Genomic DNA, 16,523 nt, shown 5'->3' with positions numbered 1-16,523 from the left:
TAACCACAGACCACCTTGCCTAGGACGTCTTGTTCTTTCTATGTGTCCTGGAGAACCTCTGTGGAAAGAAGGCAGCCGGCCGTGGGCTCTTCCCGCTCTGCAGAAGGAGGAAGCACCTTTTCCTCGCTGGCTTGCCTGGTCCTGGCACCAGCAGGCCTCACCGACCCCAGGTCCCCTCTGCTTCAGCGCTGAGAGGGATGCAGAGATCCACACAGGCTCCGGCGCGCCCGCGTCAGCAGGCTGGGAGAGCATGATCGCGCTGTGCTGCAGGGCCTCTGCCTCCCCAGTAAGCAGCCTCGCGGTGGACGGGTGGGCCTGGGCAGACTGGTAGCTGCCTGCTCTGCATCTCTGGGGAGGAAACAGGGCTGGGCCCTACATCAGAGGCGTCAATCTGCTACACTAATTCCATGCTGAAATATGCGTCAGGCTGCTTAACTGTATGGACTTGAGTTCGCGAAAGGACACCCCACAATTCCATCTGGAGACACCTTGCTCCCTGTGCAGCAGGTATGGGAAGGGACCACCTTTACAGAACAGAGCCACCAGCTACCACCTTTTAGAACAGTGGCTGTCCGTTTATTTAATAACTTCAAGCACTGGGCTGCCACCGTGTGTTTGGCTTGTGTGCTGGAGGCTGGGGGGTCCCGGGGCCAAGCATGTCTCTTCACTTTGAGGTCTTTGTCAGCCTGTCCACTTCCGGCCTCCTGTCAGCTCCCCACTACCATCCCCCCTGGCCCCCGGTATCCTGGTTTCCTCTGGCACAGCCTCCTGAGGTGCCCACAGATGCCGTCTGCAGCCCTGGTCACTGTGTCTCTGAGGATGGAGGGCCACAGCGGGGGGTGAGGAGGGGCTGCGCTATCAACTGTGTCCCCTGGATGAATTACAGGGATCTGGAGAAAACCAGGGCAGAAATGACCTCAGAGACCCTTGCACGGACAGAACACAAGTCTAGAGGTGTAAGATGTAGGTCAAAACAAGGGGGCAATGTGGGTCATTCAGAGACTAGGCCAAAGTTAATTAACAGAGGTTCACCGAGTCCCCATCAAATCCAACATTAATTAGGCGAGTTAGGGTCCCTGGGCCCCAGCACAGCGCAGAGTCCCAGAGATGGGAATAAAACAACACTTCTCCAGTTTCTCCTCTGTCTCAAACCTATCTTCCTCAAATACTCAGGAAATTTTCAGAATGAAAGCGAACTTGTGAAAATGAACATATCAAATCCAGGTCCGAGCACAGTGACAGGCACCAAGAGCTCTGAAGTGAACTTCCCAGCACCCTTTCAAATCAACTTCCCCCATGATCCGCCCAAGGATGTTTTTTGTTTTTTGTTGTTGTTGTTTGGTTTTTGTTTTTGTTTGTTTGGGTTTTTTGTTTTGTTTTGTTTTGTTTTGTTTTTGCTAATTCAGGTTCAGCAGGATGGTATGAGAATCTGTACTTGGGGAAGAAAGACAACATCACTCATGCCCCCTGCAAGGCGGGCGGAAATGGCAAGGATTCTCTGATTCTCTTTTCCCATGTGGGTTTAAAGAACCAAGAGACTGGAAAGGTCTCGTCTTGGTATCCGGCACAGTACAGAGAAAGAGGAACCCCAGCCGTATTTGCATCCCTACTTTTCTCCGTCCCCCCGAGTCCCAGGCTGGCTCAGAGCATTCCGAAGGGCTAGGAAAGCCACCTGTGGGGTGGGGCTGGGGCTTCCGTACACCTTCGGGGACTCCCTCAGAACTGATGTTTCCCACCTGCTGTTTTCCTAGGACCGAGTTCCCTTTATGCAAAGGCCTCAGGCCCCCTCGCTAGGTGACGAAGCGCAGCGGTTCGCAGCGCTGACCACGCACTGGCTCCCAGCCTGGCTGTGTGACCTCCAGCACGGGGCCCGACTACGCGGGGCTCACAGTTCCCTCATCTGTCAGTGGGATCACGGTGTCCGCTCCTAGGGTTTCTGTGACGCTGGCGAGACGGCGGGCATACAAAGCCTACCACAGAGTCCAGCACAGAGCGCGAGGGCTTGAACACCACTTCCTGTGGGATCATTTTTAGCAGTATCTCGGGAAAGGATACCGGTCCATGAGACGCCTGGTTTTTAAAGAAGCACAGATACCCTACATTTGTCATTTCCCCATATTAACATGGAGCAATCGTACTGACCAACAGGTTTGCCATCTAAAAAGCAGAAAGCAGAATGACTTGGATTTGAAAATGTTGATGGTCACATTATTTCACCAAACCGGTTGTTAATGAAACATTCGAACAGTATCAAGCACTCGCTAAGTGCTAGAAATTACAGAAAAGAACGGATGCCACGTTGAGGGGAGATGAAGAGGCAGATCCCGGAAGACTCTGAGGGCAGTGGAAATATATAACGTGATATAATGATGGATATATGTCAGTATATTTCTGTTCAAACCCACAGCACGTATAATACTAAGACTGAATCCTAAGATAAACTATGACTTTGGGTGATTTCTAAGGTGTCAGTGGTTCATCACTGGTTTAAAAAAAAAAAAAGTTCCCCTTTCTCTGTACTGTGCCAAATACCAAGATGAGATCTAGTGAGCGATGTTGATTATTTGGGGGCGGGGGGGGGCGGCTATGTATGTATGACTATGTGGGCACAAAGGGTATATGGGAAATCTCTGAACCTCCCTGTCAGTTCTATTGTAAACTTAATAAAACTGCTCTAAAAAAGGGAAGTCTTATTAAGCAAACAAACAAAAATGAATGAATGCCACAAAGTTCAAATCATAAAGAGTCACAATCCTCTCTGACAGCTAGAGAAACAGGATTGTCAAGTCTTCTCCTCCAATCTTCACATAATAAGAGAAAGCTGCCACGTTCTGTGTTTTTCAGCTTTATGACGTGGGGGATCTATCCCTTATGACCCACAAGGCAAACTGGGATTTGAGCACCCATCTGGCACCCAGGTGTTCGCTACCTATGGGTCATACTTCTCTAGTCTGCAAAACAGAGAGAATGCTGGGTCGGGAAGAATGTTACAGCCTCATGAAAATTGCTCAGATATCCTTGAGAACGTCACTATGGTGAGTTTCGTTGTTGTTGTTTTAAACCATGATCAAGATTCTAATGACAGAAGTGCTTCTCCCGTCAGCACGAAAGCTCGGACTGAAACAAAGGCCAGAGTCCCATGGCCCCTTTGCAGGAGTACTATGCAAATCTGTAAGGTATCTTCTACAGCAATGAAAAATGATTTGCTCCTTAATCGACATTTCCACTGCCCTCTGTCTATACCTTGATGAGCAGCTCATCATACTACCACAGTTACATGATTACATCTGCTGTGCCTTCTAGAAAGTGAGTTCCTTACTTTTTTGCATCTCCCGTATCTGCCTTAGATTATCTCCGCTAATTTTGTTACTGCATGCAAAAATATTTGCTCAACTGATGTGGTCCTTTCCCTCTCTTCCAATTTACAATATAAATTCTCAAAGCCAATACCTCTGAATTACTGGAATTCAGGCGAGAGCAGATATACACCACACCCTATGTCTATTTTTGCTTCCCAACATAAAAATAGTTTGAATGGTTTGTTTCCAATTGTGAGGCAGAATTCTGCCTGCAGTCACTTTAAACAGCCAAGTTCTACTGAAAGAGGCCTGGAAAAAAAGGAGGGTGGGGAATGGGGGTGGGGGAGGGGAACAGAGGACTCTGGAAAAGCCCACAGAGCTGCACAATTCCCATCCGTGTGTGAAACGTAAAACCGAAAACGGTTTCCGTTGGCAGGAGTGCGAACCACAAAGGAGCCACACGAGCCAGGCTCCCAGCGTTCCCTCGCACACACCCTACTGCAAAGACAAATCTACTTTGGGGTGAGGTAGAAAAACGGGACCTAATGCCAGAAGGACACAGACTCGGGCTGAAGTGATTTCTACAGAGGTGTGGTGGTGGTGGTGGAGAGCCTGGTTTCCAGCCAGAAACAGAGCCGGGATGGGCAGCACTCAAAGGCAGCCCCACCAATCTCCAGGGCCACCCCCCCTCCACTGCCCTCATGACATGGGGCTCTGACCACAGCGCAAAGCACCCAGTCACACAGGACCAAGTGAGAGTGTGTGGAGCTCTGATGCCCCACCAAGAAAGGCAGCCTGGGGCTGTCCCACCGTCCCGGAGAAAGCCCACGGGACCTATCTGCACCCTTGGTGCAGCTCCTGACCCACGCCATCTCAGCTGGTGGGAGACTAGGGAGATCCTGGCAAGCGACCCGCATTCCAACATTAGAGATTCTTCTTCTCCAAGATGCTCCTGTACAGCTCTTCCTCTCCCCATCACCTTTTTTTAAAGGAATTCCAGAACTGCAAGAACCTCCTTAGTCCAAACCTGCCATTCTACAGATTTTCAAACTGAGGACCACAGACCTAAGGCCATGCGGCTCATCTCAGCAGCAGAACCAGGCCTCGAGCCCAGGGGCTTCGGACTCCCAGCAGGCCAACGCTTCTCCAAACCCAGAATGCTCCCTCTCCACCGACACTAGCTTTTGCTTTAATGGACTCAATTTGGGGGGCGGGGGGAGAAGGGTATTTTTTCAGCCCCTTTCCATTCTTTGTCCACAGATTACACTGTAGGCACTCAGTTCCCATCCGATGGCATCCTTATTTATACGAAGTTGTAAACAACAGGGGGAAGAGGGGGAGGGCTGGTAATAGATTTCCACCAGGATGTGCCTGACCTGCTTTTTTTCAACCTCGGTAATTAGAAAGGCAGTGGGTCTGCAGGAATTATTCATATGCCGCAAGAGCCGTACACTATACATTTATGTTAAACATGTCAAACCCGATTGAAATCATGCCTGCCAGCACCATATTCCATAAACACACTTTTCCCCACACAGCCGCCCAGACCTTGCCGGCCCGTTAATACCTCCTCTAATAGCAATCTTCCATAGATTCAAATCAGGGACGCTCCATTGCACTAATTGCTTGGTGTTAGGTGAGCACCATGGGTTTTTAAAAAAAAAAAAATTAATAAAATAAAACCCCTTCGGGCCATTCCCCTAGAAAAACAACACTCAGACTATAATTGTGACTCAAAATTTTCCAAAAATACAGGCCCGGATATCAGTGAGGGACCTCTGAAGCATTATCATGTTGGTACGGCCCCATCTTTGTGTTTGAAAGCACCAACACCCCCTGGTCATCTTGTCTCAAATTAGGTTAACTAGACCCGGTTTAGTGCTCTGTGGCTGGAAACCATGGCGGCTACAGGATTTAAATAACCATCTTGCTATGATTCTTTGCCAAGAGTTCAATTTTTCCCCCTAATTATTGGTGATAAAGCATCACATTAATTGTATATCACTTAATTTATAGCAATTAACGGTTGATTGGATAATCACTGCATTAATTATTGTTCAGTTGCCGACACTGGGGCCTCTTCAATCTAGAACACACACTTTTAAATCCACACTGCTATAAGAGAACAAGGGATCATTTTCATGTTTCACAAGAGAAAAACCACAAAGTTGGATGATGGAAACTGCTGTGCATTAGGAAGGAGACTTAGCTTCAAAGAACCTTCCTGCACCCTCTGTTAGCCCACAAGAGTACACCACGCTCTCCCCGAATAGATGGGATCTCTGAAGAGTTTATCATGGGCCACCCCCTGCCATCACGGAGCCCTCAAGAGCCCACATGATGGAACGCAGGGGGTGGTGGTGGCCGTCACCCGTCCATGTTTTACAGATGAGATGCCCAAGGTTTCAAGAGGCCAACGCCATTCACTGAGTGGTACACTTCACCAACCTGCTTTCAGATGGAGAAGGCATGGACTTTCAACGAGGGACAATCCCCTCATCCGAGTCCGTCTAGCTGGCTGTCACATTACTGTCACTGCTGTACAACTCTGGGAGAATGCAAGTCTCCACACTCCGAATGGAGATGAAAGCCAGATTGAATGATTCTGCAGAAAAAATCCCATTCCTGGAGAGACACTGGCCCGGTATGAGCGTGGGCTCCGTCCTAAGCAGCAGGGCTGGTCTGCAAATCTGAGCCTTGCTGAGTGCCTTTTGGCAACCTGCACAAGCTCAGCTGTGCCAGGCTCAGTTCCCTTCTCCGCACAATGGCGGGGGCTCAGGGGTGCGGGGTGCTGCTTACAGCATCTGTCTCACAGAGAGGCGGGAACCCAATGAAATAACATGGGTCAAGCAGAGCTTCCCGACTCTCTTTCCCATTGTGGCGCTCACAGAATACGATGGCAAGTGAGTATGGGCAGATGAAGCCAACTGACCCTGCCTTAGCATCTAGCACCCCTGCCCCCCTCCCCCTGCCCCCCGGGCCAACTCAAGGGCTATAGAGTTGCACCTGTGCGCCATTCCTGGCATGCCTGCTGCGAAGGACTGGGCACGGCACATGAGAACAGTGCCTGGCACCCAGGTAGAGCATAGCATAGCCTTAGTAAGAACTGGGAAGGCAGCATCCTTTCAGGGGCAGCGTTGCTCCCCCTGAGTATCCAGAGCTGCCCTGTTCAGATTTAAAGAGCCACATTCCAACTAATTACAATGAAAAAAAAAAAAAAAAAAAAAAATTCTGTTCTTCAGGGGTACTGGCCACACATCAAGGGCTTAAGAGCCACCATGGCTAGTGGCTACTGGATAACTGCACAGGGTAGCAGCAAAACCTCTCCATCAGCCCAGGGAGGTCTGTGGGATGGCCCTGACCTATAGCCATGCTGTCCTGAGGATGACAGCCCTTCCCCAAAAGCAAGGCCTATCACCTCATGGATCGGGGGAGCTCTGCCCAGCGCCCTGCACAAGGTAGTGACCCAGTCTCTGACCATGGGGTGGACACTGCTGGGATTCAAACCATGGTCCTGCCCGCCCTGCTGTCGCTTGAGGTCAAAGACCTGACACCTACAATAAAAGAAGCCCAGAGAGGGTGGCCCACGGACACCAGAAAGGACACCCGGAGTCCCCTTCCAACATAAAAATAAACGACTAAAAATTTTTAGTGAAGATTAGCCATTCCGGCACAAACCCCAAACTACATAATCAATAGCTGAGAAAATGCCAATTATCCAGGCTCATTTGAAATATTATTAATCTGTACCATGAGCGGCCACTAATCAACAGAACAAATTGTGAAATCACTATTTATTTATTTGCTGGGAGGAAGCACTCCCCATCACATTTAATCAGATAGGAACAGCTCAATTTAGGGCATAAATGGAACAAACGTAATTTTTTTTTTTGTTTTGTTGTTGTTGTTGTTGTTGTTTATAAAAGAGTAAGGATCCCAAAGAAAACTGCAGAGACTGCTGCTACCTGTATCGATTCCAAGAGCAAAACGGCTCAAGCACCTTAATAAAGCCTGTCATTACACACTCAGACAACATAGACAAAATTATGCTTCAGGTCAAAAGAGGACGGTTCGCAGGAGTCAGGGAAGAATTTTCCCTTCTCTCTTTACTACTACGGGACTGGTAAGGGGCACCTCTGAGTCACTCTTCCACGGTCTCTGTCTCGTCTCGGTCTTCTGGAGATGAGGTACAGCCTGCTGCTTGAGCGAACGAACGAATGAATGGACGAATGAGAAAGTGGGGCTTTAGTAAAGACGCTCGTTTTCATGGGGCTCCTGGTGGCCCGGCCTGTCCGCCGGCTCTTGCGAGGACGCACGCCCACTGAATTCGAAACACCCGGAAGGCCGTTTAGTTGAACCACCCTCAGCAAAGCTTGCCCTGAACTGATTCGGGAATGAGAGGAGCCCAGGAGAGGGGCCCGGTACAGGGCCTGGCGCACATGAGGAATTTCACAAACGGCAGTCACATCATGTCACTGACTCGGTGTCCTTAGTGCACACAGCGCAGGCCACACCCCACACAAGCGGACGGCACGATCCAGTAGGTTCTTACGTGCTGCTCCCCCTCCACGTCTCAAAATTCCTTGAAGCCACAGGTTGCCCAGTGACAGTTTCACCTTCACAGGAAAGGACCCGAAGAAAAACTGCTACTAGTTGTCCTCATCTTATTTAACCAAATTATTGAAACAATACAACAAAAACCTTGCTAATATAGAGCCTCCTGTAGGCCAGGCACTGTTCTAAAAGCCTCAAATTCAAATAATCGTCACAGGGATCCTCTGAAAGTAGGTACTATTTTTAATCCCCACCTCTGGTGAGAAACAGAGGCCCGGAGACGTGACGTCACATAACTAGGAAGTGACAAGGCCGGGATCGGCACCCGGGGACCCAAACTCTGAAAACAAAGGACAGATGGCCTAGAAGGTTACTTGGCCTTCTAACCGTGCGTGTGAAATCCTCTTGCCTGTGTCACCTCTGTCTGCAGTTCTGTATTCATGTCGCCTTGACAGTAGGGCAGAAAGCTGGGTCTCCGTGGGTGTCAAGCAACAGCGCGATCCTCCCCATGATGAAGGGCTCCGAGGAGAGACATCTGCTTCCTACCTCCTGGCCTGCCCTTGCTTCCTGTCCCGTGGTGCTTGGCACCCCCATCCCTGACTGTCTCTCAAGTGTGGGCCTCTGGCCACCACAGTTAGAAAGGGGATAGTTTCGTTCACCCGGCTGCGGGGACACCCTGTCTCTGTGTCCCACGAAACACTGAACAGACGCCTCGCCGACTCCGCCCCATCCCTCCTGAAATTTGGAAGCTGTTAAGCTGCCTCTCAAATTTCTCTTTTACAGACTGAATAGCCTCAATTTCTTCAGCCTCTTTTCAGAGGCAATATTTCTCAGCCTTCAGTGATTTTCATTGCTCTCCCCTGGCCTCTCTCCAAGATTCTGTATCTTGTTTAAATAGTGAAGGCCAACACTGAGCATGATTTAAGAACAGTCGTGCCTGGAAAAGTAACAAAGGCCCAACCAATACAGACTCTAGAAGGTAAATATTTTCTTGAAAAAACACAAAGTATTACAATATTAATAATGGGAGGCAGTAAGAATTAGGTTGACCAAATAAAATAATTTCTGTTGCTTGTCATATCATTTCCTCTAATAGCTGTGGTGGTTTCTGGGAGACTCCCCTGGCCCGAGAAGTCCTCTCAGAAACAACTTTGCTCCTCCTCAAGACAACCTCAACTTTTCTTCTCAGCCTCGGCTCTTCTTTCCTCCAATACAGCAATCCTATCATCTCGAGAGGTGGCTATTCCCCTTCTCACGACTCCCAAGTTTTCCAGAAGCAGCACTTCCCTGACTTAACAACTTCTGCTTTTGTTAACACGTCCTGCTGCGCTGCCTGCCTCTCCCTGGGCGTGCTTCAGGGTGCGGACACTCGCCCTGAGAGCCGGGTAGGACACACAACGTGTGGCATGAAGCCTACCCTTCACTGCGGACACCTTGGAGATGCCGGGGTGACCCCAATGGAGATGTACAGGGCAAGCCCCTCCATTGGGCCTGGGGGTGGGGGGTCGGGGCAGGCGGCCGGACCGTCACTGCAGGAAGAATTGCATCAAGGGCGACGCACGCAAGGAGGAGCCACAGAAGAAACGTGGAAAACACGGAAGCCCTTGGCACAGAGCTAGACACCAGGATGCTCCATAAACAAGCTGGTCTGGCGGCCATTTTAGGAAACGCTTTAAAAATTCTTGAATATAGCCTAAGAGAAGGAGAATGAAGCAGACCACTCAAAAAACCCAAATCCAGGCATCTGACTGGCTCAGTCGGTTAAGCAGCTGCCTTCGGCTCAGGTCATGATCCCAGGGTCCTGGGATCGAGTCCCACATCGGGCTCTCTGCTCAGCAAGGAGCCTGCTTCTCCCTCTCCCTCTGCCTGTTGCTCTCTGCCTACTTGTCTTTTCTCTCCATCTCTCTAATAAATAAATAAAGTCTTTAAAAAAAATTTTTAAACAACAACAACAACAAAACCCCAAATCCTTCTCCCTGCTGTACAGAACCGACAATCTTTCCGGGTACATGAAGGACACATGTGCTCTCTGACCGGCCGGCCTCAGGGTGCCAGGGGAGACATGTCGGGGGTCTGGGGGCCGCACGCACGCTACCTGTCCACTTGCTCTGATCCTTCTCGACTCCCCCCTCCTGGTCTTTAGCGAGCTCCTCTGGGTCAGCAGCTGCGTCACTGGGGCCTTCAACATCTTCCACGGCTTCTTCTGAAAGAGAAGAAAAACAAAACGTCAAAGATCAGAAGTGGGACAGAAGATGAAGGACTCTTGGCTCCTGCTCCAAAGAATTACCGACGACCACAGCACACAGATGCCAGTGACTGCCCCCGCCCCCAACCATGGTCCCCGAAAGGCTGACTGTACTTCAGCTGCACCAAGGTCTAGGTAAGCCGCGGGGCCTTCCCGTCCCTGCTAACTGGGATGAGACGGACTCGCTCGAGACGTGTGGACGTGAGGTATTTCCAGATGGATTCTGAATGCCTCATTGGAGCTTTTAATATTGGAAAGCCAATCTTGCTGAAGAAATAACTCCATCTAAATTCCTGAAGTTGCATGCAAGTGTTTTGCACTTGAAAAATGCAAAAAAGGAGCCCCCATGTCGGCTCCTGCCTAGCCCCAACCGCAGCACTTCCTCGACCGGGCCCAGACCAGACCCTGTCGCTGACCCTTCAGAGGCCTGGCAGTGCGGGTGCACGTGGCAGACGGTGACAGGAGGTGTTGTTGGTTTTTTGTGTGTCTGTTTTTTAACAGTTGCTCCCAGTCTCAAGGATCACAGAATATCAGTGATAGGATTTCATTAATGTGAAGAGTTCTAGAAAACAAACAACATCTGTACAAACAACATCTGTAGGCATGCCAGGTGTCAGTGGCGAGAAGCTAGATTTGTAGAGAAAGGGAAAAAATGTGCAAGAGAACCATATATTTTCCTTTTGAAGTCAGTCCACTCTTTACTGACTCCTGGGGTTTAAAACTAGTCATGGAAATTCTCTCCAGCTCAACCCATAATGCTTTGGGTGAAGACAGAAGAATGGTCACTTCCAACACGAGCCTACTCCTGAAGTAAAACACGATCTGCCCAAGCAGAAAGGCAGAGGCTAAGATACGCTACAGATGCTGAGGGAAAGGAGGTGAGACATTTCTCTCCTGCTCTCTGGCCCTCTGGATCATCACCCAAAACACTCATTCAGGACGGGTTAAATAAATGAATAAGACAGGCTAACCAAGGTGGCTTCATGACGACATTATCCACAGACTTTGAAGAGCAGAGCTTCCTGGGATGAGAACCTGGATGCCCACGTCTGTCGCCTGGGGCTGCCACCAGCCCGGATGTACAGGGACCAGGTGCTGGCCTCGGGGCTCTGACCAAGGTCACCCTAGGTCTCTGGAGCCACCACCCTGCCTTTCAATGTTTCAAGGTGTTATCCTTCCCAACCCTGCAGAAAATAGCTTCTAATGTCATCACACAAAGGAAGTAAAAGCTGTTCAGAGTAAAATGACCACAGAGGGTTTATAAAACACTTGAGGAAGAAAGTATCTAATTAGAGTCTGATTTTCCTAAATTTTTCCCAGAAAAACAATGGAAGAGTCCAAGGACTAGAAAATCGAACGTGGGGTCGGGGAACATTCTTTCTTCATTCCCACCAAGAGAGGATTTGTGAGGCAGTCACAGGAACCACATGAAATCATAGAGTACTTATTTTCATCCCCAAGTAAGAGGGCTCCACATCTACTCTGTGTATTTCCCTTTTGTCTTACTGCATAGTAAAGTTAACAGCAAGTCTCCCATACCCACCTCAGTTCAGAGAAAACTCAGGCAACCACGGTTTGAAGTTAGTCTGATATACAGTCCCATATTAACACTATACATCGTCAAGTAGAGATAAAAACATTCTATACAAGTGTTAGTCGAGAATAACAACCAAGTCACATGGTGTGACACATACGCGGTCTTCGTTATGTCCGGGCAGGGTGTTCAATGCACATTTTTAACACTTTTGATAAAACTGTTCAACGCTGTAACTACAAAATCCATCTTTGAACGGTGATACCAGAATTCAATCCATCGGTATTAAACTGGGTCTACCCAAAGGAGCTAGAACGCTTAAAACACAGTCCTTTGTCCCAGTCCGTGGTGCGACTCAAACTCTCCATAGCGAGGTAGGTATTAATCGTATTTGATTATACAGAGATGGCTGAAACGGCCCCTCCTGTCCACCTCACTCACACACACTCACACACACACACACACACACACACACAGTCACCTTAGATGGACACAGCCCAACACCTACAAAACAGACAAGACCCTGATGTGCTGAACGGCGTCTGAGGGGCTGCTCTGCAGAGGAGGGAAGGGACTGACCCACGAGGAGGCCTCCTCCAAGGCCAGCACTGCTCTCCTCCACAGCATGTGGGCCGCAGCCATGGGAGCACAGAGTGAAGAGCTCACGGTCGCTCTGGCACAGACCCCAGTCCTCTGAGCCTTTCCAAACAAACCTTATTCAGAAGATACAGAGAGTGAAGAATAAGCACATTGTGGATACGACGAGCAAGGAAACCGCACGGTGCTTTGTGAATAGTCCCGGAGCCCTCACCCGACGAGCCTCGTGGGTTCTCTGCTTTCTTCCCTCCCTGCCCTACTACAGGCAGAAAAGTGAAGGCAGCTCAGTTCCAAGGAGAGGGCAGAGGACAGAGGTGAATTCAGGGACTTTTTTGTTTCTCCCCTTTCTTATTTTTAGGACTTAAATATCAAATCCTCTTCTTGTTCAGTTCCTAGGTTTAACGTTATCATTTGTCACTCATTCACTGAAAGGCTGTTATATGGTTGGTGGGAGGAGAAACGATCGAGAAACTCTTGGACAGCTTTCTTTACAAGGGGGTCAGAGTCCTCACCCCCAACTAAAAGCCGGGTCCGATCAGCTGAGCAGGCACTTCCCTGCAGTTCCACCTTTGACCTACAGGTGTCGCCCTCTGCATGGCGAGGCCTGGAAGGGCAGCTCACTGCAGGAAGCAGACACTGTCTGGGCCGCCCAACCTGAGCATGTGGAAATAATATACGTCTTCAAGTGAACTGTCTGGTCCTGGGGAAATAAAATAGGACATTCATAAGCAGTTACACCATCTGCCTTTATACCATCATCATCAACAGCAAGAGGGAAAATAGCTCTTTAAAATGGATGAAAGCCCAGGCTGACAGTAACCAGAAAACTGAGCTCTGAATACCATAAAGGTAGAGAAATGATGAAAAAACAGAGATACAAACTATGAATTTGTCTGGGCGGCTCAGATCCGCAATGCTTTGTGGGCAGGGTATGTTTTGTTGGTCCCCCAAACCTAAAGAAATGCCCACTCACTAAGGCCCAGGCTTCGGGCACCCAAGGAAGGGCCTGGTCTGCCCGTACTAGAACCACGTGGGGACCCGGGGAGCAAAGGCATCCACACTCCGGCCTCCTGGGGCTGGTTATCTAGGCCTTCTTCCCTTTAGGAATGTATATTTGACACCGAGAAGCTGATGGAGCAAGGGTTGGGCAATTTCTCCCAGATCACAGATTGCATTTTCTACCCGTGAAGTCAGTGGCAACTGGCTGGGGGTCATTATGGAAGTCAATATTTTCCCCCCTAAATAATATCGGCCTCTGACAGTGGGAACAAGTAAAGACTTGAGGGACCGACGATCCGGTTTTATGTGGAAAATCCTGTCTTTCCCTCAGTTGACTAAGTCACTTCCTAAGACACACAGCAGCGACTGCGCCACTTTTAAGGCTGGATTAGACAAACCAAAACCATCTTTTCCCCAAGAGTTGAATACTATCTCAGAACCAAGCAAAACACACCAGGATTGTTTTCTCAAGGGCAAAGCCAGGACCGGGATGGGGCAGTCATCTTGGCTCCCTGTGCCCTGCCTGTGCCTGGCAGGGGGCAGCAGGCCTGGCACAAGCAGGTAAGAAGGTCAGCTTTTTAGAAGACTCCAGAGACCACGACCCACCCCTACAGCAAAAGGCGACTTTGATGGGTACACCCCACAGTGGCCCTCAAATGAGGGCACCCCTTCTATTTGAATGTATTTTCCTGTTGAAGGGCTAGAGAACCAGCAGCAAATCTTGAATCACTGTGAGGTCTTGCTGATATCCCTTCTGCCTTCGATCCCCACATAAAACAGTGGCTGCAGGTATTTAAAAAATCTCTTTCCATCCCTGTCTCCTTTTTACAACTGCTTCTCCCAGACAGCACTTACTGGCACTCGGGCCAAACCCAGCCTCCTCACGCCTGTCTCCTGGCTGAGCGCACAGCCCTCGGGTGGAAGAATTGTGGCAGACAAATATATTTAAAAGGGCAGCGTTCCTGGGGCACCTTAGGTTTTTGAGGTGATGATACCACAGCTACGGAAAATTTCCCTTCAGTCAGGGTGGCTTTGTTCACCACAAATGCAAACTGTTCTCTGAACCTACCTTATGCTTAGCATGCTGGCGAGGGGGACTGCCTAAATCCCCAGCGTGCGGTGAGATCTGCTCCCGAAGGAGGTGTGTGTGCGCCGACTGGCAGCCCTGTGGTGATTTGCAACAATTTCATGACCAACTTGGAAATTGGTGTATGAGCGGAGGCCCGGGCAGCAGTGAGAACAGAGGTCATGGTCGGCGCTCGCCACTCCCCACCAGTGTGTTCCCCAAGAAGACCTGCGGATTGGGGGGATCCAGTCCTGCTCCCCGAGTACCTGGGGCCTGTGGCCACGCCCATCGGGGGGTCCTTCACAAACCACTTTCAGACTTGTAGGAAGGGGAGTCAGTCAATGACTACGATGAGTCCCTCTGTTCCTAACTCCTCTAACAGGATGACGCGGATCAATTCAAACCTTCCCCCAAACCCGACAAAGCCCCAGGAGTGCCTCGATGTGACAGAAATTTGGAAATTCTCCTAAGAATCAGGGTGTCTGTACCCCAGGCTCGCAGGTGATCATGTTACTTAAATACGACAACGATCCGGGATCCCTGAAGAATGAAATTATTCTTTCCTTTTCCTTTGGGGTGAGCCATGTTTGAGGGAGGGGGCGAAATAAAGTATATTCGCCTGTCGGCAGGCTCAAGAGCTGAGAAACATTAGCTGTCGTGAACCACAATCAAATCAGGTTTGAAATATTTAGCAGTGGCTTGGAAAATGCGGTGGTGCAGCTCTGACAGGCGAGATGTGCACAGACACCCACTTTCCATTATAATGGAAATATCAGGCCTGTTCTGAATATGTATAACCCAGAAAAATGTATTGATTTTTCATTCGGCATTAAAAAAAATGAAATAGCCTGCAGCTGTCAAAAGCCTTTTGTTAAAAGCTCATCTTTCCTGGAATGAGGTTTACCAGAAACAAGTTTTAATTGTATATAGGACCTCTTCTTTGAAAAACAAAATAACCAATCGGCCTACTTTGAAGATAGGGTTAAAGCTTTTCCGTTCTCCATTTTCAACCTAATTAACCAAGGACAACCACAGAAGCGAGCGAAAAAGGCCTCCAACAGTAGGACCATCAGGAGTACCACGGAGGGTGGCGGCCACTGACACCGGGGTCTCAGGGTGAGTAGCAGGTGGGACTCTAGGATGTTCCTGTAAGTCGTGGGCAGGGCTGCGCTCTGTAGCTATAGATTCAGCAGAGGACGCGGTGGCCAGTGTGCCGTCCTTTTGAAATGGTGGTTGGCACAACTGGAAAACAAGGGCAGAACGTGTGCCCGATCCTGTGGGCCTTGAGTTACCCACAAGAAACCTCTCAGAGCTGTACTTCTACGGAGTACGCATGCTTTATTTTACAAATACAGGTCAAATCAAATGCTACCCTATAAAAAAATGAGTGTTAAAATTCTGCTACAACAGAAACTTGTAGCGGGATATGAGCGGCAATGCGGACAGACAGGCAACCCTCCTGCTCCCAGCTCTTCAACCCTAGTCTCGTCTTCCCTCTCCAAGCCAGGGAGGGAAAGGAAGATGGTAGGATGCTTGCGACCGACTATGTGACCGACTATGTGACCGACTGTGTTCTCCCTCCAAGACATTTTGGTAAGCATGATCTCACTGAATGGTGACCACGGGGCCGACCAGTGGGAGACTCTCCAGGCGCCCTGGGCTTCTTCCCAACTGCGCAGTAACCCCCAGATCCAGGATGTGATGATCCACCCTGCGACATCCCCAAACACATTTTCTCAAACATTCCCTCCAGGGTTTTATTCTAATGGGGTCTCTTGCCGGTCCTGGCCATGTGGCTGGAGACTGTGTGTAAGACATAGTTTCGAGCAATTAGGTTTTCTGGTTAACGATACTGCAGTCCCAGAAATTGTCCCTTAAATGAAGGTGGGTTGACTTACCACAAATGTGTAGCGTTCTCTTAACACACCTTATCCTTTGCATCTTGGTGAAGGTGACTATATGTTTTCATGCTGACACATGTAACAGGAAACTTAAACTCTCCCCACAAAGTTCCTTGTGCGTAATCACCTGAATTATTACTTTCACTTGCAGGCAAAACTGGTCCATTCTACTTTCTACATCTTAACAGGGTAGAGATTAATTGTGGGAAATGCCCAATCACAAGGTGAAGGGCCCGGGAATCCCAACTAACACTGGCCAGGGGAACATTCTGAAATCCAGCTATCCCAGTCCACGCAGGAAACCTTAAGAAGCAAAGGATAAGGGCTG

The 16,523-nt window shown here is 49.4% G+C and overlaps 1 protein-coding gene across 1 annotated transcript in view; it reads right to left on the bottom strand.

Moving 5' to 3' along the window:
• ZFHX3 (zinc finger homeobox 3) overlaps positions 1-16,523 on the bottom strand; it is a 187,550-nt gene that overhangs the window by 38,471 nt on the left and 132,556 nt on the right. The window contains 1 exon segment of the mRNA XM_045076247.1: positions 9,949-10,056. Coding sequence (XP_044932182.1) covers positions 9,949-10,056 — 108 coding nt within the window.

The sequence above is a fragment of the Mustela putorius genome, unplaced genomic scaffold (assembly GCF_011764305.1).
Source record: "Mustela putorius furo isolate JIRA1106 unplaced genomic scaffold, ASM1176430v1.1 tig00000174_pilon_pilon_pilon, whole genome shotgun sequence".
Lineage (NCBI taxonomy): Eukaryota > Metazoa > Chordata > Mammalia > Carnivora > Mustelidae > Mustela > Mustela putorius.
Note: the sequence above shows the minus strand (reverse complement) of the source record. Positions and strands in the feature narration are given on the sequence as shown.